Source organism: Micromys minutus, assembly GCF_963924665.1.
Source record: "Micromys minutus genome assembly, chromosome: 21".
In the NCBI taxonomy this organism is placed as follows: Eukaryota; Metazoa; Chordata; class Mammalia; order Rodentia; family Muridae; genus Micromys; species Micromys minutus.
Window position 1 is genome coordinate 39,332,582 of NC_137956.1, and position 27,342 is coordinate 39,359,923.

At 51.7% G+C, this 27,342-nt stretch overlaps 3 protein-coding genes across 5 annotated transcripts; 1 reads left to right on the forward strand and 2 right to left on the reverse strand.

The window, feature by feature from the left end:
• Positions 1-1,403: 1,403 nt before the first annotated feature.
• On the forward strand, positions 1,404-4,241 carry DALRD3 (DALR anticodon binding domain containing 3; the record flags this gene model as incomplete). Of its 3 annotated transcripts, XM_080934262.1 has the most annotated exons (12): positions 1,404-1,574; positions 1,650-1,945; positions 2,061-2,314; positions 2,392-2,471; positions 2,578-2,706; positions 2,976-3,049; positions 3,160-3,221; positions 3,314-3,396; positions 3,485-3,661; positions 3,737-3,847; positions 3,942-4,010; positions 4,104-4,241. In XM_080934262.1, the coding sequence occupies 12 exons, from the start codon at positions 1,410-1,412 to the stop codon at positions 4,221-4,223; spliced, it is 1,620 nt and encodes a 539-aa protein (XP_080790388.1). In that variant the 3' UTR covers positions 4,224-4,241. The 3 variants fall into 3 exon arrangements, with proteins under 3 accessions (XP_080790388.1, XP_080790386.1, XP_080790387.1); XM_080934260.1 differs by having other exon boundaries at positions 1,410-1,574; positions 3,942-4,227; XM_080934261.1 differs by having other exon boundaries at positions 1,410-1,574; positions 1,689-1,945; positions 3,942-4,227.
• Positions 4,242-4,492: 251 nt separating this feature from the next.
• Positions 4,493-9,846, reverse strand: WDR6 (WD repeat domain 6). The gene is made up of 6 exons (XM_080934259.1): positions 9,691-9,846; positions 5,865-8,346; positions 5,663-5,758; positions 5,457-5,573; positions 5,249-5,367; positions 4,493-4,963 (listed from the first exon to the last, which is right to left on the reverse strand). The coding sequence occupies exons 1-6, from the start codon at positions 9,788-9,790 to the stop codon at positions 4,500-4,502; spliced, it is 3,378 nt and encodes a 1,125-aa protein (XP_080790385.1). The 5' UTR covers positions 9,791-9,846; the 3' UTR covers positions 4,493-4,499.
• Positions 9,847-10,093: 247 nt separating this feature from the next.
• P4HTM (prolyl 4-hydroxylase, transmembrane) lies at positions 10,094-26,748 on the reverse strand (the record flags this gene model as incomplete). The annotated part of the gene is made up of 9 exons (XM_080934234.1): positions 10,094-10,501; positions 10,908-11,031; positions 11,167-11,257; positions 11,848-12,033; positions 13,435-13,597; positions 14,513-14,609; positions 15,279-15,469; positions 26,080-26,161; positions 26,392-26,748. 9 exons carry the CDS (start codon positions 26,746-26,748, stop codon positions 10,281-10,283), a joined length of 1,512 nt encoding a protein of 503 aa, XP_080790360.1. The 3' UTR covers positions 10,094-10,280.
• Positions 26,749-27,342: the final 594 nt, after the last annotated feature.

The window sequence follows — 27,342 nt, forward strand, 5'->3', positions numbered from 1 at the left end:
GCCTGAGCAGCGCCCTGGCCCAGATAAGGTGGTCTCTATCCTCAGAAACTACTGGGCCGTTCTGATCTCCATCTCTCTGGTGCACCCCCAGGCTGATGGTGGCAGGCAGAGACGACGGAAACAGTTCAGGCTGATGGCCCTCTCTGGAATCCCTGGAAAACTCTGACGAGGGAGGTCCTGGGTCCTCTCTGTAGGGCCCCAATGGCGGTGAGTCCCACAGGGCCGCCCAGCCCGCAGCTCGCTAAAGATAGCTCTTCACTTCCTGGGGAAAAACCACCCCAACCGCCTTCATGGAGAGAGTGGCTAAAATCACCAACTTACCGGTGGGTTCCAGCACTGCTAGCAGCTGAACCCACTGCATGGAAAGTGCTTTGGAATGACACGATCACTCCCGTTGAGTGGGCACCCAAGAAGCCATCGGGAATGTCGTGTCCGCCCAGTGCTCTTTCGGCACCTCCCAAACAGGGCCTCATAACCCTGGCCTTGACGAACTTTTCCTATCTCTAGATTTCATTCCTCTCCAGAGCAAAGTTCACCAATTGGATTCATTCATTACTGGGGGAAGCGGAGTTTTGCATTACTTTGAAACGGAAGTGTTTGGACAGACAAAGCTATCCTGCAACATGCTCCACCTGACATCTGCGCTTATTTGGGTCTTCTCATGATCACATTTAATTGTCTTAAACTGGCCAGTTGCGTAAAGAAGAACCAAAGGTGCCGGCAACACCAGTTTAAAAAAATAACATTAAAGGCTGGTAATTCTGGAGATTATGATGACTCTAATTCCTCAGGTATCAAGATGGGCAATTCTATCAGACTGGGCTATTACTGAGAATAAAGACATTCCATACCGCAGCCAAAGAAAGCCAATAATCTGAAAGAGCTCAAATTTTGTTTTGTTTCTTTACTTTTTCAAGTAGGCAGTAAAGGATCTTTAATGAAAGACAGGAGTGGTGGCACACACCTTTAATCCCAGCACTCCGGAGGCAGGTGGATCTCCATGAGTTCAAGGCCATTCTGGTCTACAAAGTGAGTTCCAGGACAGCCTTATTCCTTTGACATTTCGTCCAGTGCGTCTTTAATTTGTTTAAATGGGGCGAAAAGGAAAAAAGAAACATAAGCACAAAGATGTGAAACTCTGGTGGCAAAGAAAGTGTCTTGCCTGGTAACAAAGATCCGTTACCGTGACGATTAAAAAGGGAAAAAGGACCCTCAGATTTGGGGTTAATGCTCACAAACACAGTAAAGGCTAACCATAGGGAAAGCTGGAGGCGTGGGTAGAATGTAAGCTCAAGAGCACTCTGGTCCACTCAGGAGAGTCCACTACCGGATCCCCGCCCCCGCCAGGCGAACCTCCCGGAAGCTCTAAGGATACCTTACTTCCTGTTCCACTTAGTCTTCCGGTCGTCATGGCGACCGTGCGCCTTGGGGTTGGGGAGACTCTGCAGGCCCTTAACGCTGCTGTAGGGCCTGGTAGCCCGGTGTGGTTCAAGGAAACGCACGCCCGGCACCTTCGTGTCCGAGACTTCTTGGCACCGCGAGGCGCGCTACAGACGCGCTTCAGGGACGGGCAGGTGGGTGCTCGCCATTCGGGCACATCAAGCAGATAGAGGGAACTGCGGTCCACTTACACACACATCTGTCTGCAGGTGCCAGAATGCGTTTTCCATGCTGTCTCCTGCCTGCAGGGTCCGGGAGTGGCCCCTGTACTGCGCTGCGCGCCGACACCCGCGGGTTTATCGCTCCAACTACAGCGGCCCGCAGTCTTCGAACATGTACTCAGCTCCCTGGCCTCCTATGCTACTCCCGCCAAACCCGCCTCACCAGGCCCGCGAGTTGTCCTACATTGCCCAGCACTACGCTGTAATCCGGATACGCTGCGACTGAGCCAGCTGCGTGCTGTGCTCGTGGCCGATCACTTAGTACGGGTGCTGCGCGCTCACGGGTGAGTGTTCCGGGCTATAAATGGCAAAAGACCGAATCTTTGGGGACAGAAAAGGTGGGAGTCGTGGTTATCTAAGCCTTGTTCGTAGGCTGTGATAGCCTCCCTTGCTTTGCAGGGTACGTGTGTGCTCAGTGCCCTCTGTGCGGGACCCACACATGTCAACTTTTCTCCAGAAACTTCGAGTGGAATGGCCCACTGCCTCGAAGAGCAGCACCTCGACAGAAACACTGAGGACCTGTGTTCTTGAAAAACTTAATGTTTCTAAAGAGGAGACACTGCCCCCTGGCGTTCTAGGCCGACTGTGTCTGAAGGAACTGGTAGAACAGAGACATGCTGCTGGCTATGACCCCAGCATAGACCACTGTTTAGGTAAGACAAAAAGCCAGAACATGGGTGAGGTAGTTTCTCTGCACTGCCAAGCACTTCAGTACCTCTGTTTTCTATAGTGACTGAAGATCTGCTCTCTGTGCTGTCTGAGCTGCAGGAGGCTGTGCGCCATTGGCCAGAGGATGCCTACCCAGGCCCGGTTAGTAGCTTAGGATGCCTACCCAGGCCCGGTTAGTAGCTTAGTTTTGACCTTTGCCGAAACTGGTTTTCTGCGTCTTTATAGTAACTGTCCTATCTCTGCTTAGGTTGGGGGTCCAGATGCTGGTGTAGATGACTGTATGGCTATACATGTGGTGAGCTGTGAGGAGGCATTCCAGCAACAAAAGCTGGATCTGTTGTGGCAGAAGTTGGATGACCAGGCTCCTCACAAGCAGGTTGGTTACCAAAGGTAAAGCACCCCCAACGTCTGAAGTCCCTTGAAATCCAACAGGCCTGTAAGACCATGGGTTTAGAAACACGACCTTTGGGGCCCCTACAGCAGGTGCAAATGTCCTGAATAAAAAGTATGACTGTGTCTTGAGGAGGTACTAAGTGAGGCTCGTGGTTAGAGATTGGGGAAATCAAGGTAGAGAAGTAACTGATGTAGTTCCTTGGAGGCAGAAGGGTAGTGCCAACTGGGCTGAGCCCTTCCAACCTTTCACAGAAGCACCTGGTGTGTGGCCCAGTAAAAGTAGCTGATGTATCTGGCACACAGATGAATGCCCCTGAGTACTACAGGTGAGTTTGGAAGGGATGCATGCCATCCACAGCCAGGAATGATGGATTTCATTGAGAAATTCAAGGTCTCAGCTTTCATTGAGACCTTGCTTACTGGCTTTGTTTTTTAGACTCAGACATGCTCAGGTGTGCAAGGCCTCATCCCTGAAGCATGGAGGAGACCTAACACAAGGTATACCTGGGAGACCCTGATGTGCCCTGAAATAGAAGCAGATCTCTCTACCCTGTGTTCAGACACTGACCAGTCTGTCTCTCTCACCTAAGACCTGGCTTGGACAGAGACCTTTGATATCCTCTCTGTGGCCACTATCAAATTTGAGATGCTAAGCACAACTCCACAGAGCCAGGTAAGCCCGGGTGCCCCACAGCGCTAAGACTGAGGAGGCAGGGGAGAGAGGCAGTGCCTTCTGCAGCTATTATATTCCCATTCCCCAGCTCTTCCTCGCCCACAGCACCACCTCCACAAAGGGCACAAAGAGTGGGACTTTTGTCATGTATAACTGTGCCCGACTTGCCACACTCTTTGAGGGTTACAGTCAGGGAATGGAACAAGGTCTGTATCCCACCTTTCCGGTTGTGAGCAGTCTGGATTTCTCATTACTTCATGATGAGGTGAGTGTTCCTCCTGATAAATGGCCACAAGCAGAAGGCTTGGACTTGTATTCCTAGCAGTCTTGTCTCCCACAGGGTGAGTGGCTGCTGCTTTTCAACAGTGTCCTTCCCTTTCTGGACCTGCTGAGGCAGACTGTGAATCTGGCCAGCACTCCAGGGCTCCACATCCCTGTTCGCACAGAGATGGTAAAGCACAGAAGACACTAGACACGCTATTCTTTATTCTGGGTGTGACACAAGAAAAAAGACAACAGCTCAACAATTCAACCTCTGTCTCTAGGTGTGCAAGTTCCTGGTGCAGCTCAGCATGGATTTTAGCTCATACTATAACCGCGTACACATTCTAGGGGTGAGCATACAGCAAGGGGGGAGGGTCTGTGGGAAATGTGGGCAAGGGGGAAGGCATGGGAAGCGAGGATGTGCCTGGTTGCTTTTCTTTCAGGAACCTCGGCCACACCTCTTTGGTCAGATGTTTGCTCGACTACAGCTTTTGAGGGCAGTACGTGAGGTGTTCCACACAGGCTTGGCTATGCTGGGCCTCCCTCCACTGAGCCACATCTAAAGGCCCAAGAGCTGGGAATGTTTATATAAAAGCATCAACTGGGAAAGAAACAAAACCTCACAGATGCTGGGCACTTAAAAGTCAGAATAAATAGTTTCATCCTATTGTGGCGAGTGAGGCATATTCTTGGTCCACCTATGTAACACCCTCCTGGAATACTTCCAGAACCTAGGGTACTGCCTCCCCACCACAGAACACAGCAAGCATGATGCAGACAGTGATCCCCGCTCCACTGCCTGGTCAGGCCCCATGCACAATTCTCCAGCCACAGAGAACTCAGTCATACCAGCTGTAAATCTCAAGTCCCTGACCCGCAAGAGCACAGCGGTGGCCATACTCGGGGCTCACAGGCCAGCAGTCCATGTCAGCCACATCTGGCACATGGTACACCGTGCTGTTCATGAAGGTGGGCTCGCCATTTCCCAGATTCCAGAAGGTCAGCCGCTGGTCTATGGAGGCTGAGACCATCAGCTTGGGACTTAGGATCCTGACGCCTGTCACATGGGCAGCATGTGCACAGGGGACAGAATATTCCTCTAGGGCACATAACTGGGGCACCAACTCAGCCTCCCCATCAGCCTCCTCCGGCTCTGGCATCTTCACAGCAAGCTTGAAGACATGCAGGGACCCATCCTCACTGCCACTGGCCACAAGATGGTGGCCCTCAGGTGTAGGCAAAGTGTGCAGGCTGTTGACACCACAGCTATGGGCCTGGACGGTCAGGCAGGGGCTGCCCATCTCTGGAGGAAAGGAGTGGCTGTTAGGCTCCTGCTCTCATCTTTTTTTTTTTATCTTTTTTTTTTTTTTAAGATTTATTTATTCATTTTATATATAACAAGTATGCTGTAGCTGTCTTCGGACACACCATATCCCATTACAGATGGTTGTGAGCCACCATGTGGTCGCTGGGAATTGAACTCAGGACCTCTAGGAAGAGCAGTCAGTGCTCTTAACCACTGAGCCATCTCTCCAGCCCTCCTGCTCTCATCTTGTGTGAGAGGTGATAAGGGTATTAGGGTACTTACGGTAGGGAAGCCCAGGGTGCGCTGGAGGCTCCAGGGTAGTGGAGCCTCGGTCCATTGCAGTGGTGAGATCCCAGAAGGCTAGGTTGCCGTCTGTAGCTGCACTGCACAGGATCAGCCTCCTGGAAGCCAAGAGAGGGCAGCCAGATCAGCACAGGGGTGGGAGGACAGCAGGAGCCCGTACCCAGGCCATAGAGGATGCCTCGCTCACCGACGCTGGTTAGGCGCCTCATGTGTGAAGGAATAGACTTTGAGGACACACCGCTTATGGTGGAAAGTCTCAGCAAGGAGATGCAGAATTCGTCCAGAGTCCTGCAAGAGAAAGAGCCTGGGGGCAAAGAGGAGGGATGGTGCATCTCAGAACCCATCCCAGAGAGCCCACACCCTTTGTCTCTATCTTCTGCCCTACAAGCTCACCTCACTGCTCCATCACTACAGGCTGCAGCCACAAGGGGGCCGGGGCCAACGCCAGGCCTATCGGAGTCAAGCTCGCAAATAGCAAGAGACATGTACCTACAGGGGTAACACAAGGGTCAGGTGGAGCCTGCAGTCAGGAGGCATGACTGGGGCTTCCCTGTAATAGTCCCAGGCCACACCCATGACAGGGAGGCCACAGTACCTGGTCTCAGGGTCCACCTTGATCATCCGGTGCCGGTTGCGCTGCCGGTCCCAGTACTCATCTAGCCGGTGAGATGAAAGGTGCATGATGTGGCAGGCAAGGCGGCTTGGGGTGCTGGCATCAGGAGTGATCATGATACTGAAGCAGTGGATCTCAGCTCGACCCCCTGCAGACACTACCTGAGCTGTGAGCCCTGGTCCAGAATCCTGTGGGCCACCTGGAGTGCCAACATTCCACACTGCCAGGGCTCGCACGGAGGAGATATGGTTACAGACAGACGTGAGGGAGTGGGCTGAGCCCGTGGTGGTGGGAAGTGCTAGGACACACACAGTCGTGTCCTCACTGCCTGTTATCACGATGTCAATCAGACCAGGCCCCTCACTGTCAGGCTCCAGGGAGTCAGGATGCTCCAAGCTGGGTACCTCAAATTCAGGGCCCAGAGTTACAGTGCCCACACGCTTTACACATGTGATTTCCCGGCCATGCAGACCCTCCCGGAGAATCACATTTGGCCGGATGCAGCCACCTAGAGCCCGATAGAGCATGACTTCGCCTTCCTTAAGGTAGGCAAAGGCCATGGCTGCCTCAGTATCAGAAAAGGCCCAGGAGCGGTGCCCTCCACCACAATTGACGATATGCAGCTTCTCATGGAACCGGGGGCTCCACACTACAAACTCGTTGGCATGGAAACCCAAGATGACCATACTCCCGTCAGGCACCATCCGAAGCCCAGCTACCCAGTTCATGCCTCGACAGGCTTTCTGCCTTAGGACTGGCTGGAGGTGGCCACCTTGGACAAAGAGCTGGTAGTAGGAGCCATCACGCCCTGTGCTGTATACATAGCCACCATGGCAGGTAACTGAGGTCACACCCTGTTTCCCATGCAGAGAATGCAGTGAAGAGACTGGGCCTAATCCTGTTACAACACCCTCAGAACCACCGCTGCCACTACCAGCTTTGGGTGCCTCTGCTGCAGTAATAGCCTTGCTTCCAACCCCAGGTTTTTTGAACAGACATGGTCTGGCAGGGAATAGCAGCACAGACCCACGGCGGTCCCCACACACAAGGAAGTCACCTGGGGGGAGGAAAGTACTACACGTGTGCCATCTTTGCTTGCTTTGGGGAAGCAGGTACCTGCAACGTTCCTTGACAAAGATGGCCTTGCCAGTGGGTGCAGCTGAGATCTCCAAGCAAGCTACTACCCCACCAGGGCCTGATGCCAACAAGAGCAGCTCCTCATACCCACGAAGGGCCCAACTCAGGCTATGGACCTTCCCCTGGAACAGCTTCTGGTCAACAGCAGCAGTGGGGGTGTTGATGGGAACAACCTTGACAAGACCCTCCCCATTGGCCAAGGCACAGAGTCCAAAGCCCTCAGGACCAGGAGCTGCCTCCAGCAGACAGTAAGACTGAAAGCGATTGTCCTCCAGCAGCTGCTCCCAGGACTTCACCTCAAGGTCATAGAGGTACAGGGCCCCCACATCAGTCACTGCCAGCACTCGCCAGGAACCAGCCAGAGTCACGGCCTTGAGTGCACCTGGCCGACTAGGGTCTTTGAAGCTCAGAGATGAGACGCCCAAGCCTGGGTACCCTCGGCCTACCAGGTGCCAGAGCCGAATGCCCGAGTCATCTCCCCCAGTGACGACCCAGGACTGCCTCTCATGAGTAGCTATAGCCCGGATCCCTCGGCCCTGGTGGCCCCGAAAGGCTTGAAGGATCTCGCCTTCGTGGCTCCACACCAAGCAGACACAGTCCTCTCCTGCACTGATAAGATAATTCTCTAAGAGCTTTACCTGCCACACACGGGCACTATGTCCAAAGCAGTGGCCAATATTCTGAACCCGACCCCCAGGCACCCGGAGGTCGCCCACCTTCCAGATACGAACACTTCGATCTTCTGAAGCAGTTGCCAGCAGGCCCTTGCTTTCCAGGTATGACATGCTAAAGATGACACCCACGTGTCCACTAACCCGCCGGTCGGGTGCCACAGGTTTGCCGTCTGTTAAGGCAGTTGCTGGATACCACACCAGGAGCTCGTTGGAAATCGCACCTGCCACTATGGTCAGTTCCTTCCAGGTTTCTCCAATCAAGCAGGCAGAGGAGAGGGTGCACCTGTCTGTGCAGGGGACATCCTGCAACACGCACCCTATCACTGGGTCATAGAGCACCACTGAGTTGTGACCCAAGGCCAAGGCCACGTTACCCTCAAGCCACCGAGCATCCCAGATCCAGTCGGACATGTTCCACAGGCTGGAACGCCAGAGCTCTCGAAGATGGCTCTGACCCCAGCTTATTTTCACAATTCTGAGTCCCTTGCTCCCAAACACAGCTATCATGGCCTCAGAGTCTAGGTCTCCTTTGGGCTCTGGTCGCACTCGAAACCCATGGATGAGATAGTGACCAAGCAGGTTCTGGACTCGTTTCACCATCCGGAGATGCCCACCAAAGTCCAAGTTGTACACCAGTAAATCAGGCCCCTCACCTAGACAGAGGTAAAGAGCCACATCAGGACCACGAACCAAACTCCAGGACACATGAGATGAGCTGGCTACTCTTTAGCATATAGAATCTGAATAAACCAGGACATGGGCTCCTACTAAACCCTTGCTTCAGCTGGACCTCTATGACAAATGCACACTCCTCTCAGTCACTTGGTGGTAAGGTTCTCTCTCGGAGAGCCCAGGTTGGCCTTGAATTCAAGACCCTCTTGCTTCAGCCTCCCACCTGCTGGAACTGTAGCCTGGCCCTCCATCACCCTTAATGACAGTCACTAGGATTTCTTCTGGTGCACGTCATTCTTACACTTCAGATGGGAAACTCTTCACCTGCCTCTACATGCATCTTCTCAACCCTCCCTTAGGGAAAAAGGCTGTGTCAACCTTTCCACCCTTCAGCCTGTCATCAGCATCTCTCCCTCAGTCTAATCCCTGTGCCTAGTCAGAGAGGATGGGGGTGCCTACAATCTGCAGGCAGGGGTGAGGCCTGCGTTCTGGCCCCATCACTGGACAGCTGTGAAATCATCCCTTGTATGAGACTGAGGCTTAGAAGCAACAACAAAGAACCCTTGGAAGAAGAGATGAGGTGCAGTTATTACAAACCCAGACAGCTAGAGTATACCTCACCACAAGGCAAACATACAACCCCGATGGGACTAATAATGGCTAATCCAAGGCCTAATTGTCAGTGCCAAAGGCACTTATAAAAATCCAACACCACCATCACCAATGGCTTTGTCCAGGCCTTACTGCTTCCAGGATACTTGGCACCTCAGAGCTACCTTTACAACCAGACACTGGGGCATGTGATTACTAGCCCAGTTGGCTCAGAACCCCAACCATCTCAAGAGGAACCTCAACCTCTCTGGATACTGCTCTTTTCAGAAAGCAATTTTTTGGCCCCCTCCACTTTGGAGGCGGAGCTTCACCCTCCTCAGAAGCCAACTCCTGCCACGCCCCCTGAGGCTGCCCATTTTTTCTTCCCCAGGGTTTTGATCATCTGAGTTCACCTACGGGTGCAACGCCCCTCCCCCAACATGGACCGACTACGTCCACCCCCACACACACCTTCCCGCGTCTCTGCCCACCCTTTCCACGCTGGCTGCAATTTATGAAGAGCTGCCATTGCTACGACAGACTTTGTCTCTCGTGCCCCGCCCTCCTCCCTCCGGCCTGTGTTTCCCGCCACCTCGGAACCTGCCGTATCCCACCGTCAGCCCCCAGCCCGCTGCCCACTCTCCTCCCTTGGGCATCCTTTGTCCGGTGCGACCACCCCAGGGGAGAGGCTAGTTCTTCGCCCGCTAGCCGGACTAGAGCCGACCAAGCCTCACCCGCCAGCAGCCTGTCCCCAACGCACTCCAGACCCGTGACCGGGAGGAGTATGAGCTCGGAGGTCGCTTTCGGCCAGACAAAGTCCCCGAAAGCGTCCATGACGATCCTTAAGCTGCTGTAGCTGCCACAGACAAGAAGAGAGCTGTGTTCTCGCGAGAACCAGCCGTCTGGAGAGCCGCGCAGCAGAGCTGCGGAGCCCTTAGCTACAGGTAGCAAAGCCCTGGCGCTCGGCTGCGGACGTCCAATGACGACCCTGTGGCCCAAGCGATCCCGCTCCTGATTGGCCCGATCAGAGAGTCACCCTTCCCCACCACGTGAGACTAGCGGGGAGGGCGGCGGGCCTCCCCTCCCCCAAGCGGGCGCTCAGCTCGCCGGCCCCTGGCTGGAAGCCCTGTAGTTTTATTTAACGGAGCAGCATGGAGGCTGTACACCAATAAATAACGTGAATGTAGGAACTGCGCCTTTCATCGCGGCTGCAGGCAGGGAGGGGTAGGGCAAGAGGTCAGCCAGAACTTCAGTCTGCAGTAGGACAGAGGACCTGCAGGGTCTTTGACGTTGGGCAGCGGGTGACTCGCATCAGGGCCTTGTGTCAGAGCTCCACACGGGCATCACTGTAGGCCCGGTCCAAGGCCCACTCGGGCTGCGAGTCAGTGCCACCTTCCCGAGCCAGACGAGCCATCTCCTGCTGGAACAAGGCTTGCCGTGCTCTGCTAGGGTCCACGTTGATCCAGTTGTTAGCGATCCATTTGGTGCCGCGGGTGACCAGGCAGCCCCCATGCAATGAGTAGTCATCCACTTCACCCACCCAGCCTGGGGTAAGAAGGTGACAGGTACAAAGGACACGTTAGGAAAGGGGGAAACCCTAGATTGGCCCAGCCTGAGCTGTGCAAACATCTAATCCCCGTGGAAGGATTTGGCATCTCACCCACTAAGGCATGGTCAACCTACTGCCCTCTAAAACCAAGCTTCCTTGCTTGTGAGCCTGGCCATAGCTCTTTCCAGCCTGGATTGAGGAGAGACGTTTCCCTGCCCCAGACAGCAGGAAAGCTAGTGACTATGGAGGATGGGCAGAGATAACCCAAGATGATTCTATACAAGTGCTACTGAGTTTTGAAATCGCTGGTCATTGCAGACAGAAACAATCCTCCAGGGTAGCAGAAGGGAGAGATGAGTTCCCTCCGAGAAGCCCAAGACCTGGCTGTAAGTGAGCCCTCACCTTGCCCATCAGGAAGGTAGTTGTACCAAAAGACTGCAGTTCCTTGCTGGGGCTTGACCCGAAGGTTCCCCTTGTCACAGTGCCTTCGAGTGTCTCGGAGATCAACATTATCCTGAATCAGACTCTGTGGGCAACAAGGTGGTGATAGGTTTGGACAGACAAATGTCCCCTCATCCCAGGTCCGGAAGGGTGTGTATACACTTGCCCAAGGCCCTACCAGCCCGAGAGGAATAGAATAGAATAGCCCATTGGCCCTTACCATCTCATCGTAGGTCCTGTTGTCTGCTACAGGGAAGACAGTCTCGCCCCCACCGGTGACATTGTTCAAATAAAACAGCACTGTCATGTAGCTGTAAGGTAGGGGGCTGCTGAGTGGATCCCTGACAGTGGATATGATATCCCCACTTGCTGGCAGGATACCCAGGGGCCACAGGGTCAGGCTAAGATAACTAAGACGTGTCTAGCCCTTTTCCCCACAGAGCTGTACTTCTTGTGTGACCAAGATCACAGGTGTGCTTAGGTAAGTTTGTGATCTTAAACCAAAGATCTGGCTGGGGAAAGTAAGCTTGTAGAAGCCACAATATCATGTAAAAATCTCCTTGCAACTGGAATGGCTGAGCCAGAAAGCCACGAGAAAACTTAATGCCGCGCAGGCTGGAGGGCAGGACATAGAAACAGGCTGGAACCTTCAGCACAGGGGTCCCGATCCCTGCTTACACAGCAAGTCTCAGTGTGTGTTTCTACATCTGTTTCCTTCGAACAGATATTGTGGCCAGCAGCCAGCACTTTCCTGTTACTCCGTAAAGGAGATGCTTAGGAGAAAGGTGGGGTGCGGGGGACCAGGATGGCCCAGTGTATTTTTGGCCCCATACCAGGTTACACCTATCCTCAAAGTGCCCAGTCTGGAAACTGAAGCCAACCCCCAATGGGAGGTACTTGCCGACAGGAGGTCTCGAAGGGTACAGATTCGTTGGCTACCAGTTTGGTATGTGAGCAGATGGTCTCTGGGTACACGGGTCCGCTGTCCACATGGGCGTGGTAATGGCCTCCCTCGCCGTACCTTACAACCTGTAGTGGCTCACTGAGCTCCACAATCTCCGGTGAGAGGCGAGTGAGGCGCAGCACCCTGGGAGGCAACAGGTATTCAGCAAGATGGCCACCTAAAGGAGCTGACCGAGGTGCACCCTGGGCCAGACACAAGCTTTACCCCTGCCCACTTCCCCTAGAAAGCCCATGAGCCATGCTGGACTTGGTTTCTTTTTCTTTTTGTTTTATGTATTGAGCACACCGTGTCTTTGAGCATGCCAGAAGACAGCATCGGATCCCATTACAGATGGTTGTGAGCCACCATGTGGTTGCTGGGAATTGAACTCAGAACCTCTGGAAGAGCAGCCAGTGCTCTTAACTGCTGAGCCACCTCTCCAGCCCTGGACTTGATTTCTAAGGCTGAGCTAGAAATGTCATTTAATTGTAGTGGGCTTGCCTAACGTATAGGCCTTAGATTCAATCCTAGCATGTCAGAAACTGATAAGGTCTGTGGCTGTAACCCCAGATTGAGAGGTAGAAGCAGATAAGCAAGTCTGAGGTAAGTCTGGGATTCATGAGACCTTACACACACACACACACACACACACACAGAGAGAGAGAGAGAGAGAGAGAGAGATTTGTAGTGCTGGTGATGACCTTTTTACATCCCAATTAACAGAGAAAACAAGATGCTGCGTACTCAGGTCAAGGAGAGTTGAGATTGTTCATTTTAAAACCTCTGTAAAGTTTTTTTTTTTTTTTTTTTTTTAAGATAGGATCTGATAGCCTGGTGTTGGCCTTGAACTTTGTAGCCTAGGGCAATCTTAAACTTCTGATGCTTCTGTCTCCACCTCCCAAGGTCTGGGATTGGAGATGTGGACAGAAAGGTTTTCTGCAGTGTGGTGATCACATGTTGCTTTTTATGTGCTAGGCAAGCTCTTGACCATCCAAGCCATGTTCTTAGCCTCATCTTTCCAGGTTTTCTGAGATGTTTTCACTCGCAAGTCCTGGCCTTAGCTACAGACTGCAGAATAACGGGTGTGGGCTCTTATTCTGGTTTATGAATCTATCTGTCCAAGGGCCAGGGCTTCTCTGAGTAGAAATCTGTCCTCATTTTCCTAATTGAAAAACAATAAACATTTGATTGATTGCTTTTTTTTTTTTTTTTTTTTTTTTTTTTTTTTTTTCCAGACAAGATTTCTCTCTGTAGTGCTGGCTGTCCTGGATCTGCTTTGTAGACCAGGCTGGCCTTGAAGTCATAGAAATCCACCTGCCTCTGCTTCCTGAGTACTGGGATTAAAGGCATGAGCCACCACACCAGACTTGATTTATTTCTAAAACAGGTTGTTTGCTCATAACCAGGCTACTGTACCTTCATTAGCTGCCTGTTTTTCAGGGTTTCTCATTCCTGCTCTGACAACTGAAACTTAATCCCAAATTGGCTTTGGTAAAGGACTTGTGTGCCGGCCCTGCCCCCGGAAGAATGATCTCAGGGGCTCACCTCTGGCGGATGGCGCGCATGACGTGATGAGCTCCCTCACCCTGGTGGAGCCACGTGTGGTGACTGTTCCTCACCAGCTCATTGGATTCTGCCTTATGGCTCCTCATGTACTTGTGGAAGTCTCGAAGGTCCATGTTGGAAAATTCCTGCAGACTCAGCACTCCTGCGCAGAGTAGGTTCATCAGTGCCTGCCAGGCCAAAGTGGAGCGAGCCAAAGTGGAGCGAGCACAGTGGCAGGCAGCACCTCCCTACCTACCCCAAAGGTAGCGGCAGCCCCTGGCCTCAGGCACTGGGGGGCCACGTGTCCCCACCTGGACTCGGGTCAGATGAACCTGGTTTCTGTCACATCAGGCCCTGAGGGAAGACCCAGAGAAGTTTGTTTTCTGTTTAAACCTTATTTGGTCCCGAAAACCCAGACAGCCAGAGCAGGGTCTCCGTGGAACACTTGGGCAACATGACCAAGATGGTCCCAGGCTCTGCCGCCTGCTCTGTAGCACTGTGAGGAGAGAGAACAGCCTATGCTGGTCTCCCCCAGGGCCTTCCACACTGGAGTGTGGAAGAGGGCTAGTCTCCAGAAGTTCCCTTGAGTCCCGTCCTGGCAGGGACCATCCCTTCCTGCTACAATACCGGTTACCCTAGCCAAAAAATAAACCAAAAAACTGACCACCCCACAGACTAGAAGACTCCTCTGTTCCTGCTCAAACCACTAAGCCAGAGGTATCCCTCTGGGGCTCTGACACGGTAGGTGGCTTTGCTGTAATTCTATCCTTTGGCCCAGATTCTACTCAACATGAATCAGGTTGTGAGCCTGACATATTAAAGGGATGTAGCAGAACCTTTCACTCTAGGTGCGAGAGACTCTGCCTGATGTGTCCTGTAGACTGTCACTGGGGAGAGTGAGGACATTGGCTCTTCACCTGCTTCCCAGGAGTTAAAGACAGAGCCTGACCCTCACCTCCCTGTCTCTGTACACTTTCAAAGCTGGGCATGGCAGCTGCCTGCTGCAGGGCAGGGACCCACGTTCCAGGGCATGCAGGGGACAGCTCGCAAGCACAGACCGCAGAGGGTGTGAGCTCACCATCCCCGTCGGGGTCTGCCTTGATCGCAGAGTACATCTCCTGAATGTTCTCTGGAGTCATCCACCGTCCGTTTCCCAGGCGATTCTGGGCCAGGACCTAAAGCACAGGGAGGCCCTTCAGTGTGGGGGTTTCCTCTAGTAGTCACCAAAATTCATGCCAGGGCATGAGTGAAGAGGACACAGGAACAGCAAGTCTCTGCAGAGTTCAGTGATAGCCACGAAGGAAGCCAGTGGGGAGGTGCACATGCCTGAGGGCTACAGCCATTCCTAGACCTGCTCAAGGTGGAATGAAAACAGGCCCATGTCACTTGGACACTCCAGGTGAGAGAAGGGCAAAGGCCTGGCTATGGTGAGAGGACCAGGAACCAGGGGCATGTGGGGCTGGGACCTAATGACCATGACTCTCAAGAAAAGCAGGTCCAGTGTGAGAAGAGGTGTGGGAGAGAAAGATGCAGGCTGATGGGTTTTTCTCCACCAACACCTTTAGACATGGCGGCAAGGAATTCAGCCTACAGAAGGTATAATACTAAAAAAACCTAGTGATTAGTGATACCGGATTCCTGGCTTTCTTGCAATCTTCTGGAATCTCTAGGGCAGTAAGGGACTGTCAGGGGGGAAAGTAGGATGGACCCTGTGCCAGGGCATGTCCAAGTAAGCCTGAGGTAGCACTTGACTAGAGGCCAGGGCTACACTAGACAAGTCACATGGCAACCACAATGATAACTTTTGGCATCTCCAGCACCTCCTCACACCCTGGGGTCCTAACCTCTCGGAGCTGCAGACGGCCATCGTGGTTCTGATCCAACAGCTGGAAGAGGTCCAGCTGGCTGACGTGCAGGGTGCTCATTGCCTCCTCATACTCTTCAGTGGGCAGGATCTGACTTCGCTGCAACCCTTTCATCTGTGCCAGGTGAATGATAAGCCGACACTCCTCGTCACTCAGGAAGCCTGGGATTTCTGCCAGAAGAGGGTGTGTGCAGGTGACACTGACGATATCCTAAGTGGGTATCACTTAGGATAGCCAGTCCCTCCATACCTTGAGAAGCTGGACACCCAGCGCTCCCCTTACTCCCTACAAGACTCCTTTGACTTCCATTAACATCCACTCTGGACTTTGTGTGACTTTGTTGTTTTGAGAACAGGGTCCTAATGTATAACCCTGGCTGGCCTGGAATTTGCTCTGTAGACCAGGCTGGCCTCAAACTCATGTAGATCTGTCCATCTCTGCCTCTTGAGTGCTGGGATTGGAGGTGTGGGCACCTGGCAGGATTGTGTGTTAAGGTTGAGCTGCCTTACAAGGTTCCCACCAGTGTCCAGGATAAGGGCTCTCTTTCAAAGAGTGGGGGTGCTCATGGGAGTGAGCTAGGCGTTGATCTACCACCTCAGCATGAAGCTGAAGGCCTTGGGTGAACTTGAACAGCAGAGGGTAGACTTTTTCCTGTTCTTTTCTTATCTGACAGTGCTGGGGATTGAACCCAGGACCTTGCACATACCAGGCAAGTGCTCTACCACTGAGGTACACCCCAACTCCCAGACAACTTTGTTGTTGTTGCTATTGTTTTTGAGACAGTGTCTCACAGAGTCTAAGAAGACCTCAGCCTTGCTATGTAGCTGAGGATATGCTTGAACTATCCTGGTCCTTCCATCTTGGTCTCCTAAGTGCCAGGAGGTGTGTATCTCACCATACTCGGCTTCTTCCTGGGTGTGTATATGGGGCAGGGGTGAGACATGGCCACACTATATAGCCCTAGCTGGCTGAAAACTTGCTATGTGGACCAGGCTGGTCTCTGCCTGTCTCTGCCTGCCAAGCGCCTGGACTAAGGGCTTGTGCCACCACACCTGGCTGTGTTTATATGTAAAGATCAGAGAGATCATGGCTGGTTCTTGCTTTCAGTTTTCCTTTCAGCACCATCCAAGACATCAGCCTCCCTGATGCTATGACCCTTTAATACAGTTCCTCATGTAACATTATATTTTTGTTGCTACTTTATAATTCTTTTCTGTTAATCTTATGAATTGCAATGTAATTACCTGATGTCCAAGTATTAGTACTGAGAAGTCAGTGGGTATCACTTAGGATAGCCAGTCCCTCCATACCTTGGGAAGACTGTTGGCCCTGCGACTTTGCTCTGTGACTACTTGTCCACATGGCAGCCACCACTGACAGGTGGTTTGATGGAGCACAACTCTGAGCTTCAAATGCTAACCCACACCTCACAGCCCAGATGCTTCCTTCCTGTCCCCTCACCTTAAAAAAAAAAAAAGACACCCTTGAGAGACAAGAGGCTGTCAGAGAAAAAGGCTGTGCTGCCTCCTGCGGAGTAGCTCCTCATTTTTCTGTCCTGCTTCTAGGATGACATGGCAGTCAGTACTGCCAAGAAGACTGGCCCTACAGCAAGATGGGAACCATTTTTAATAATGACCACAGCTGATCGCATTCTGCTAATGGTACTGACCTAAGCCCTGTATTCGCTCCAACCAGGCCCTGTTCCCTCTCCAGTACGTGACAACCCCAAGCACAGAGAGATCAGTGCTTTGTCCAGGGCCACCCAGATGTTAGACCCAGAACCAGATTGGAGATCACAGTTAGCTTCCAAGGGTGAGTGTTGGGGCCCCAGATGTGGTAGCATTGAAGATAGAACAGGATAAAGACCCCCATCTATCCTGCTGGACCCTAAAAGGGACTGAGCAGACACCGGCTGCCCCGCTGAACAATGGGCTAGGCTCATTTGCTTATCAGTGTTCATCTCTTGGCTGTTAAAGACAAAGAACTTAGAAAAGAAAAAGGGTCTGGAGGAAGGCAACACAGGCCCAGACCTGCATTTCTTTATTATTAAGTACCAGGAATCTGCAAGTCCAGTGGAGATAATTCTAGCCCCTCCCCCTTGTTGATAAAACCCTGAATTTGATCCCAAGCACCCCATAAAACTGAATGTGGTGAGGCACACCTGCAATCCCAGTACTTGGGGGTTAGAGGGTCAGAAGTCCAAGGTCACCTTGTGCCACATAGCAAGGTCAGTGCTAACCTGAGCCACAAGAGACCAAGTGTCAGACAAAACAAAACAGAGTAAACAAACAGCTAAGTCAGAAAGTTGAGGCCTAATTAGGTAGGTACAGGGACCTGAGAGCTTTGCAAAAAATAACACTCGGAACTTTCTGGGTGGGCACAGCCCTTAAAAGCCCTTAAACCCAGCTCATTAAGATCAAGACAAGGATAGAGGACTTTGACATTGTGGCGTTATACAGTGACACAGCAAAACCCTTCCCCAAGCCATGGAACTGCACCATGACACTGGACACTCTGAGGTGTATCTGACCCAGCCCATGATATAGCAGCCATTCAGAAGTAGATTACCTGTTGCCCCACCTTGCCCAAGGGATGCCCCCCAATGCCCCCCATAAGTTTTCCTCTGCTCTTTCTTTACCCCGAGTGCTTTGAGAAAAGGGGCAGAGGCTCCCAGGTGCAGAGCAGGTAGGATGTGGTCCCCCAGCCAGGCCTGCTTTGAAGGCCCAGCTCAATCTTCATATATCAGTATTGGGTGTTGGCGTGGGGAAGGGAAGAAATAAAGATTTGTTTTTGTGAGTGTTCCTGGCAGAGGGAAACAAGTAACCTGGGACAGAGACCCTTGTGCATTTGGGTTCTTTGTCTGTTACCATAAACTACCAAAAGTGAAAACTCTGTCTGCCCAAGGGATGCTGGCAAGAGATGAAGCCTAATGGTCACAAGGTGGATTGTTCCACCCCAGTTTAACCTCACCTCTGAACTGGCATTTGCTCAGCTTCCTCTGGGCAGAGCAAGCCCCTCCTGGAGCTGTGGATTATCAGTAGCAGCGAGAATGGAGTTCTTTCAGAACTCAAAGGCCGGGACACAGTACCAGGAGGGTGTGTCAGAGGCTGCAGTGTCAAAAAGCTTTCAGCATAGAAGGGGGGGTGCTGGGGGTGCATGCTCCATCTGGGTTGGAGGTGAAGACCCAGGGTGTAGGGCCCTCCCTTATCTCTCTCTGGATGGGGATGACTAAGAAGCTGGTGGGGGAGGTGCACTGGAAGGCTGGAAAGAAGCCTGGGTTAGAGGGAGGAAGCAGGAGATAAAGGGGGGAAGGGCTGAGGTATGAGATGTGGCCTAAGCAGTAAGCCAGGCTGCAGAGCTGTTGCTAGGTGACCACAGTGTTGTTGCCCAGCAACCACAGAGTATTCCTTGTTACAAGGAGCACAAGAGGCTCTACTTGATCACCCTGCTTCTCCCACACCGCAAAGTCATTAACATGTTGCAGCCAGTGACAGGCCTTGTGAGCCAGCTGTGTGGCCTTCATAGCCTGCTGTGCTTTTCCTAGTGAACTATCCTCCATAGAGACTTCCCTGTGGGCTACGATCTGTGTCACAGCAGATGTCATGGCCTCCCACCCAGAGTATCCTACATGAGTCTTAGCATAATGTCTCCCCTATATTCAATGTCATAGTCAAACCACACCCCTTTCAAATCATTCCTGAGGGGATCACGTAAACTTGACTCAGGCTGGGGTGGAGACCCCAATAACAGGCTGCTGTGAAGGGCACACAGGTGGAGGCTGGGCTGCAGGACCTGCATCCTCATTCTTGAGCCACCTCCCCCACTGTGCAGCATGGCAGCCATAGTAGGGACTGTGATTTGCAGCTGCATCCAAGGACATGTTCCATATCAGCAACTCTGGAGAGTTCTGAGTGTGTGGCACCCTTACATGGTGTGTGTGTCGGGGTGGAGGGTGCTCGTGTATGAATATGGAGGTCAGAACACGAGGACAAACCCAGGCGTCTGTCCTTGCCTTCCGACTTGAGACTGCCCCCTTTTTCAGTTGTTTGCCATTGCAAATGCCAATAGGCTAGGGGCCCTGCAAGTCCAGGATTCCCGTCTCTATCTCTCATCTTGTCACTGGAATACCAGAACTACAGGAGTGTCATAGTGTGCCCAGCTTTTACGTGGGTTCTGGGAACTTCCCTGGCAAGCAGTTTCCCACTGAGCCATCTCTCCAGTCCCCATCTTTACGCATCATATGCATGTGTGTGAGCCATCACGCATGTAAGAGGGATATCCGTACTCTGTGCCTGAATAGAGGAAAATCCATACTTCTTTAGGGAGGTGTGGCACCGCTAGAACATCAATAGAAACAAATAACAAGGAGCTGGGAGTGGAGGTGGGCGCCTGCCAAGCCAGCATGTGGAGCTTAGAGGCAGGAGGATCAGGAGATCAAAGTCATCCTTGGCTACACAGAGTCCCTGGCTTCCTGAGATTCTCAACGAACAAAAACTCTGTAAGGAGGATGGGCTTCCCCTTCTCCCGAACCTGATTCAAAGGCAGAGCATCTTAATTAGCTATGTACAGAGGACGGACAGAGAGAGCATTCCTAAAGACAACCTAGCTCCTGCTTTAGTTCCATGATCCTGTCTACAGTGAAGGGCAGACCGGCACCACAGTACACACTCTGGCTGTGGGCGCTGTGATTTGGACTCGAGGCTCGAGTTGTTGAATTTGGGGTCCCTAACCTCACCAGATGCTGATGTTCACCAGGTAACATGGCTGTTCTGGGTGTCATTTGAGCTCCTCCCAGGACTGCATACAGGAAGCATTAGCAAGAAGGTGCAGGGGGCCACCTGTTGGTAACTACAGTTACCATCAAATCGTCAGACCTTGGCTAGCTGTCCGCGGGCAGCACCATCCCTGGTGCCAAGGACAGGGGCCTAGAAATTTTGCCAGATGCCTGTGGCATACACAGGGGACCTCAAGTGCTCAGGAGACTGAGGCAGGGAAATTACCAGTTTGAAAAGAATGTTATTTATTTTACATGTATGGGCATTTTGCCTTCACATCTGTCCACGCACCACATGTCCATGATGGAGCAGCTGCAGAAGCTAGGTGTCAGGTCCCCTGGCAGGGGCTCCAAAGATCATCAGTTTGCGGGTAGTAGGACAGGGTCACAGAGCAAGAGCTCTCTAGAGACAGATAAACTGGTGACAGCTCAGTCAGTGGGGCACCTGCCTGGCACACAGGAGGGCCCGAGTCACAGTCACTTGTTTTGAGACAGGGTTTTACTGTGTAGCTTCCACCACCCGCCTTCCAGGTGCTGCGGTAAAAGATGTGCAAACCATGTACCGCTTAGAACCTGTGTTTGGAACTCCAGCACCCAAGTAAAAGGCTAAGCAAGAATGACCCTAGGTGCCCACTTGCCAGCCAATCTAGCTTACTCATTGAGTTACAGGTTTAGTGTGATACCGTGTCTTAAAAACCAAGGCGAAGAAGCTGGCAAGACAACTAAGTGGGTGAAAGCACTCGCCACAAAACCCCGAGTTCAGTGCCTGGAGAATGGTGAAGTTCAGTGGTGAAGGAGAAAACTGACACCTCCGGCCCTCCACAGGCACGTTCTGGCATGTGTGCCTGGATTCACATCCATACACATGTATAATAATAGTAACTACAGATTGGCATGTGGTGTTGTCTCTGTACATATACACATACGCAAGTGCACGCACACACATACATGTTAGACGTGGTGGCTCATACCTGAAATTCCAGATTTTGGAAGGGGAAAGCAAGAGGAGTATCGTGAGTTCCCAGTAAGTTCTTAGTAGCAGCCTGGGCTACAATGTGAGACACTACTACATTAACAAGAAATCCCACTGCCCTCAGGAAAAGTCAAGCATGGTGATTTACATGGTATGCAGACAGGAGGATCATCAGTCACAAGCCAGGCTACACAGGAAGACTCTACCTCAGAAAGCAGCGTGGAGGGACAGGTTAAGATGGAACAGAGCCACTGTAAAAAACCAATATCCCCAAGACCATGACAATGACTCAGAATGGTTTGTTTTCAGCACGGTGTAGTGGTGAGGCATACTATTTTTTAAAAGAAGATTCATTTATGTTTACGAGTGCACAGACACCTCCGTGTGAGAAGAGGGAACCAGATCCCATTACAGATGGCTGTGAGCCACCATGTGGTTGCTGGGATTTGAACTCAGAACCTCTGGAAGAGCAGTCAGTGCTCTTAACCTCTGAGCCACCTCTCCAGCCTGTGGCACTGCTTTTAATCACAGAACTCTGGAGGCAGAGGCATGAGGGTCGCTGGGAGTTTTAAGCATTTCTACATGCACGGCCCAGCATGGCCAGTATCCTGTCTCAAAACAACAAAGATTTGGTTTCCACACGGGCCTGTAAGTCCTGAGCCTGGGAGGAAGGGGCAGGAGGATCCTGAATTTAGGGCCAACCTGGGCTACATAGCAAGTTCTAAGTCCATGTTTGGGTTAATTATCAGGGAATATAAACAAGCAAATATAAAGCCAGGGTAGAGCTGGAGAGATGACTCAGCAGTTAAGAACACCAACTGTTCTTCCAGAGGTCCTGAGTTCAAATCCCAGCAACCACATGATGGCTCACAACCATCTATAATGAGATCTGCCCTCTTCCAGTGTGTCTGAAGACAGTGTACTTATATATAATAAATAAATAAATCCTTAAAAAAAATAAAATAACTCCAGGGTAAAAGAGAGAGACTGGAACGTGTGTGTGTGTGTGTGTGTGTGCGCGTGTGTGTGTCTTCTCTGCACTGAGGAGTTTTTCTTCCACAGTGATGGGGGACCTTGTTCTGGGTCACATCCCTTGAGCATCTGGTATGTTACAGGTTGGGCTCAGAGCAAGCCATCCTCCCTAGTTCCGCCCACCTCTTGTGAGCACTAGGCCAATGGGTGGCAGACAGGCAAGCACAGGAGACAGGCACACTCTGCTCTTTCCTGAGATACTTTTTGGACCATCCAACTTCCCACACTGTAGCCTTCTGGAGCTGGCAGGCTTTAGACCACTCTGCCCGGTAGTTTCCCTTTTCCAAAACATTTTATTTTGAAAGAGGGTCTTATGTAGCCCAGCGTGACACTTTGAATTAGAATAGTTCCTATTGGTTCTTGTTTAAGTACTAGATCCCCAGGTGATAGAACTGTTTGAAAAAGAGTAGTGTGGCCTTGTTGGAGGTGTGTCTGTAGGGTGGTGGGTGGTGGGCTTTGAAACTTTAAAAGCCCAGGGCAATTCCCAGTTAGCTCTTTGCCTGGAGCCTGTGGGTCAGATATAAGCTGCAGTTCCTGCTCTGCTTGCCTGCAGCCACAGGCCCCAGCAGGATGCTCATGGACTCACCCTCTGAAACATTTAAGCCCCAATAAACTTTCTGCTCTGTTGGCTTGCTCATGGCGGCTCTTCACAGCTAATGAAAAGTAACTAAAACACCCAGGCTGGCTTCAAACTCCCAATCCTCCTCTTGCATCAACTTCCCAAGGGATCAGCAATTCACAGCTATAAATTAAACTGGGAACAAACTCTTCCTCCTTAGCCCCAGGGCTTTCATGGTACAACCTGGTATCTCCCACCAAGGATCAATGTAAACATATGAGGGGAAACGAGGACTCAAAAAACAAGTTTGGGGTTCACAAGCCTGAGCACCTGACCTCTAACCTCTCACACTGACTTCCAACCTCTCACAACAGTCTTATACAGCCCAGGCTGGCCTCAGGTTTGCTAAGAATGACCTCAGACTCCTGATCCTCTTTCCTCTTCTTGCTGAGGGTGGGATTCCCGGCCTGCACTGCAGTCCCTACTGTGCCAAAGATGAAACCTATGGCCACTTTAGACAGACAGGCCTGATCAAGCACACTGTCCGCTGGGTTACATTCCTATTTCCCATGCTTGGTTAAAGCTTGGGGTTGGGTTTGGTTTTAAGATTTATTTATTATGTATAGAGCCGTAAGCCTATTGAAGAGGACACCAGATCCCATTACAGATGGTTGTGAGCCACCATGTGGTTGCTGGGAATTGAGCTCAGAACCTCTGGAAGAGCAGTCAGTGCTCTTAACCACTGAACCATCTCTCTAGCCCCTAAAGCTTGGTATTAAAAAAAAAAAATTTTTTTTTAATGTGAGTGTGTCCACAGGTGGTACCTACACCCTAGAAGTGCTGGGTTCGCTGAACAGGGGTTAAAGCCAGTCGTGAGCCGCTACGTGGGTGCCTGGGACAGGTCTTCTGCAAGAGAATCAAGTGCTCTTAACTGCTGACAACTTCCCCAGCCCCTTTGTTTGTTTGTTTGGTTTTGAGATTTGGTCTCTTTGGGTAACCCTGGCTGGCCTGAAACTATATATTTAGACCATGTTGGCCTTGAACTCAAAGTGTATCTGCCTCTGTCCTCTGCACCCCTCCCCCCTCCTACCCCCAGTGCTGAGATTAAAGGAAACCACATTGCCTCCAGTGTCTGTCTGTCTGTCTGTCCTGTCTGTCTGTACAGTTGATTTGCTGGTTGACATCCACTCCTGATATGTAGCCAAGGCACAGACTTGCTATGTAGCCCAGGTTGGCCCCAAACTCAGGATCCTCCTGCTTTTCCCTCCCACACTCAGGAGTTACACAGCATTCCTGACATTGCCAAGAGCCTTAGTTGTGCCCTTTGAACGTATTGGTAGAAACCGGGACCCATTTTGATGGCCATTTTGAGGGTTCACTATCTTTTCATCTCTTCTGTTTCTTGTAACTTACTCTTGGGGACTTCAAATCTGGGTCTTTAATTATCTTCTTGATAGGACAAGCTGCAAATTCAGCTAACTCAGACGTGAATTAGACATATACGGGCTGGCGGCTTAATGAAAGAAAACCCAACACTTGAACGTGTCTGTTCACAGGCCTGGGTGTCCCTTCCTGGAGAGCCGCCAGGTTGGACCCTCACTGTCCCTCAGAGAAGCCCACTTCCTCTACCAGAAGCCTCAGGCCAGGTTAAAATTCTGCATTCTGTGCTCATCACCATACCACATCCAGTCCATTGCTTATCCTGTTTCTTTCTCATTACAATGTCAGCTTCAGAAAAAGCTGTTTCCAAAACCCGAGTCGGGATCTGACACAGGCTTTATGTTATTCACAGTAACATATTGCTGATAACAGTTCACAGCCTTGTACAGCCCTTCTCACAACTGCACACATGGGACATGGCTATTTATAGCTCTTATCCAGAACACCAACCAGGGCCCTCTCAGCTCTACAGTAGAAGCATGCCCTCCGCTTCACCTCGGGCCCCTTCTTCTTTTAAAATGTTTATGACATTTTAAAAATTATTTTATGTGTACTAATGTTTTGCCTACACGTGTGTTGGTGTACCACATGTCTATCTGTAGTTTGAGGAGGTGTCCAACCTCCATGTGGATGTTGGGAATGGAACCTAGATCCTTTGTAATAACGAGTGCTCTTACCCACAGAGCCAACTCTCCAGCCCCTTCTTTTCTAAAGAGAAGATTACACACACAAACAAATAAACGTGATCTTCTCTTTAAAAAAGAAGGGGCTGGAGAGTCAGTCAGCTCCGTGGTTAAGAACACTTGTTGAAATTATCTTTGGACAGTCTGTGCTACTAAATCTGTCACCTTCCAGAATCTGGGCAGGGTGGGAGACTGGTAACCAGGGCAGAGGTCAATGTACAGCTTCCCACCATGTGGATTTCGAGGCTTGACTTTAGATAGCCAGGCGTTGTAGCACCTTTATCTGCTCGGCCATCTCTCCAGCCTAGAGACCTCTTAATACTCTCTGCAAACCCCCTTCCCCAGCAGCCAAGGACAGCCCCGGGTCTGCTGATTCATACCACTAAGGCCATGTGTCTGTATAGACTTTGTCTTTGTTTTGTTTGCTTGTTTGTTTTTGTTGCTGTTGTTTTAATACAGGTTTTCTCTGTGTGGTCTTGGTAGTCCTGGAACTCACTCTGTAGCTCAGGCTGGCCTTGAACTCAGAGATCCACCTGCCTCTGCCTCTGAAGTGCTGAGATTAAAGGCAAGTGCTACCACTGCCCAGCTAGGGTTGCAGAAATTTAACCCGGGAAAGGACTGTGAACATAGTGCCCTCACCATGTTGACTTTGGTAGTCTTTGGAGGACTTTGGGGTTTTCACAACACCATGGTTTGTGTTTAAAGCCTATCATTGAATAAGAACTCAGAATACAGGAGCTGTGTGTAATGTGGATAAAGAGGGCAGCCCTAAAAGGCTCTGCCCACGAAGGGTGACAAGAATCCTAAGAATCTCAAATACTAGAAGCAAGAAGTTGAGCCTTTGAGCAGTGCCCCTCTGGGGGCTGCTGGCTTTGAGGGGCATCAGTTTGTGCCAATATGGACAGCCTGATGCTCATCAGACCACAGGATCAGCTTTGGGAATGTGATCTCCCCAGAGGCCCCTAGGGCAGCTGGCACCTGCTTACCAGTCTCTCATCCTGCCCCGATTCTGGAAGGTGACAGATTAGTAGCACAGACTGTCCAAAGATAATTTCAATAAACTGAGCATTTGTCTCAGGGTCATGCTGCCCAGCCTAGGATAGAAGAAGGGTCGACTGATGGGATACTGAAAGGGAAGTGTGGAAAAGAAACCTCTGTCCTGCTATGGAAGCCTGCTTAGTAATCCCCTGGATTCAGAGAGAGCCTCAACAAAGCAGCTATGTTCAAAGTGGAAAACACACGGCCAAAAGGAACCTCGAGGTGGACGCTGCAGCCCCACATTCCCCCAGGCTCTTCCCAGAAGTCTCCTGCAGACTTACCGAAAAGCAACGGTTTAAGGCTGAGGGTTCGGATGAAGTGATCTCTGCCCGCGACCACCTGGACTTTCCGCTCATATCCCACCTAAGGGAAAAGTACACAGCAGGCAGCTGATGTGCCAGGCCGCACCACTCAAGAAAAGTCCCGTGTCAGGGCGCGACAGTAGGAAAGTAAGTAGGCACGTGACCCGCATGCAGTGATTCGTGGGGCAGCCTGGTGGTCCAGAGCTGAGCCACCGTTCCTTCGGGCTCCGCTTAGCAATGCTTAAAGAGCGGCTCAGCGCGAGGGCGGGATGGGGGTGAGGATGTTCTTACCTTGATGCCCTCCAGCCGGGTGAGGGGACCCAAGGTTGGCAGTGGTTGTGGGCTCTGCTCGCGGTGCTGGGGCCCAGGGTCTGAGCTCTCGTCCCCGTTGCTGTAGTGCACGAAGAGCAGCAAGGCCAGCACGTTGCCCAAGTACAGGTGCACGAACACCATCAGCACCAAGAAGTAAGCACGGGAACAGATGCCCCGTGGCTTGCACAGTGGCCGCACCGGTGCTTCTTCACCATCGCCTGGTACGGTTGCTGTCCTGGAAGGACGATGCTCCGGTGGCAGCGGCCACTGAAGATCTGAGGCCTCCTCCACCGTCTCAGCCTCAGGCCGCTGCACGGTCGCCACCGCTGCCGCCATGGCGCCCAGGTCGCGCGCGCGCCCAGGGGAGGGGCCGCGGGGGTGCTCGCGCTGCGCAGTCGCTGGGACCAGGACGGCGGAGTCAGCGCGCACCGCGGTCACTAGGAGACGGTGCTTCGGGATGCTGCGCCTACACGGAGCCGCACCCTAGGTCCGTCCGTACTGAGATCTTGAGACCTCGTCCGCAGCGGGCTAGTCGCTCCCGGAGGTGTATGCACTCCATCGCAGAAGGCCACCCACAAATGTGGAGGCACATCAGGGGAGCATCCTTAGGACAGACACCATGGCTATTAGTAGTTTCTTGGTTCCCAAGGGAAAAAAATACCCATTTCCCTCCTCCCAGAAAAGTGTAGTGAAAAAGGGGAATCAGGATGTCAGAAACGGGAGGCAGCGTCTTATGACATAGTGGGGCCAATGATTGTACACCCGATGATGAGAATAAAGAGCAGCTCCTACGAGTTTGGTTTATTTGATTAAAACAATGTACGTATTTGGTGGGGTGGTTGTATTTGTGTATGCTTGTGTTTTAGGACAGAAGGGGCATTGGAGTTGGAGTTAACAGACGTTTGTAAGTCACCATGTTGGTGCTGGTAC

What these genes read in the sequence shown, in the direction of transcription:
- WDR6 (XM_080934259.1), bottom strand. Translation starts at nt 9,790, where the DNA reads ATGGACGCTTTCGGGGACTTTGTCTGGCCGAAAGCGACCTCCGAGCTC. An exon ending in AAGGTGGACCCTGAGACCAG is followed by an intron (nt 5,759 to 5,864) that starts GTACTGTGGCCT and finishes TTACCCCTGTAG; the next exon opens with GTACATGTCTCTTGCTATTT. An exon ending in GAGGCGCCTAACCAGCGTCG is followed by an intron (nt 5,368 to 5,456) that starts GTGAGCGAGGCA and finishes CTTGGCTTCCAG; the next exon opens with GAGGCTGATCCTGTGCAGTG.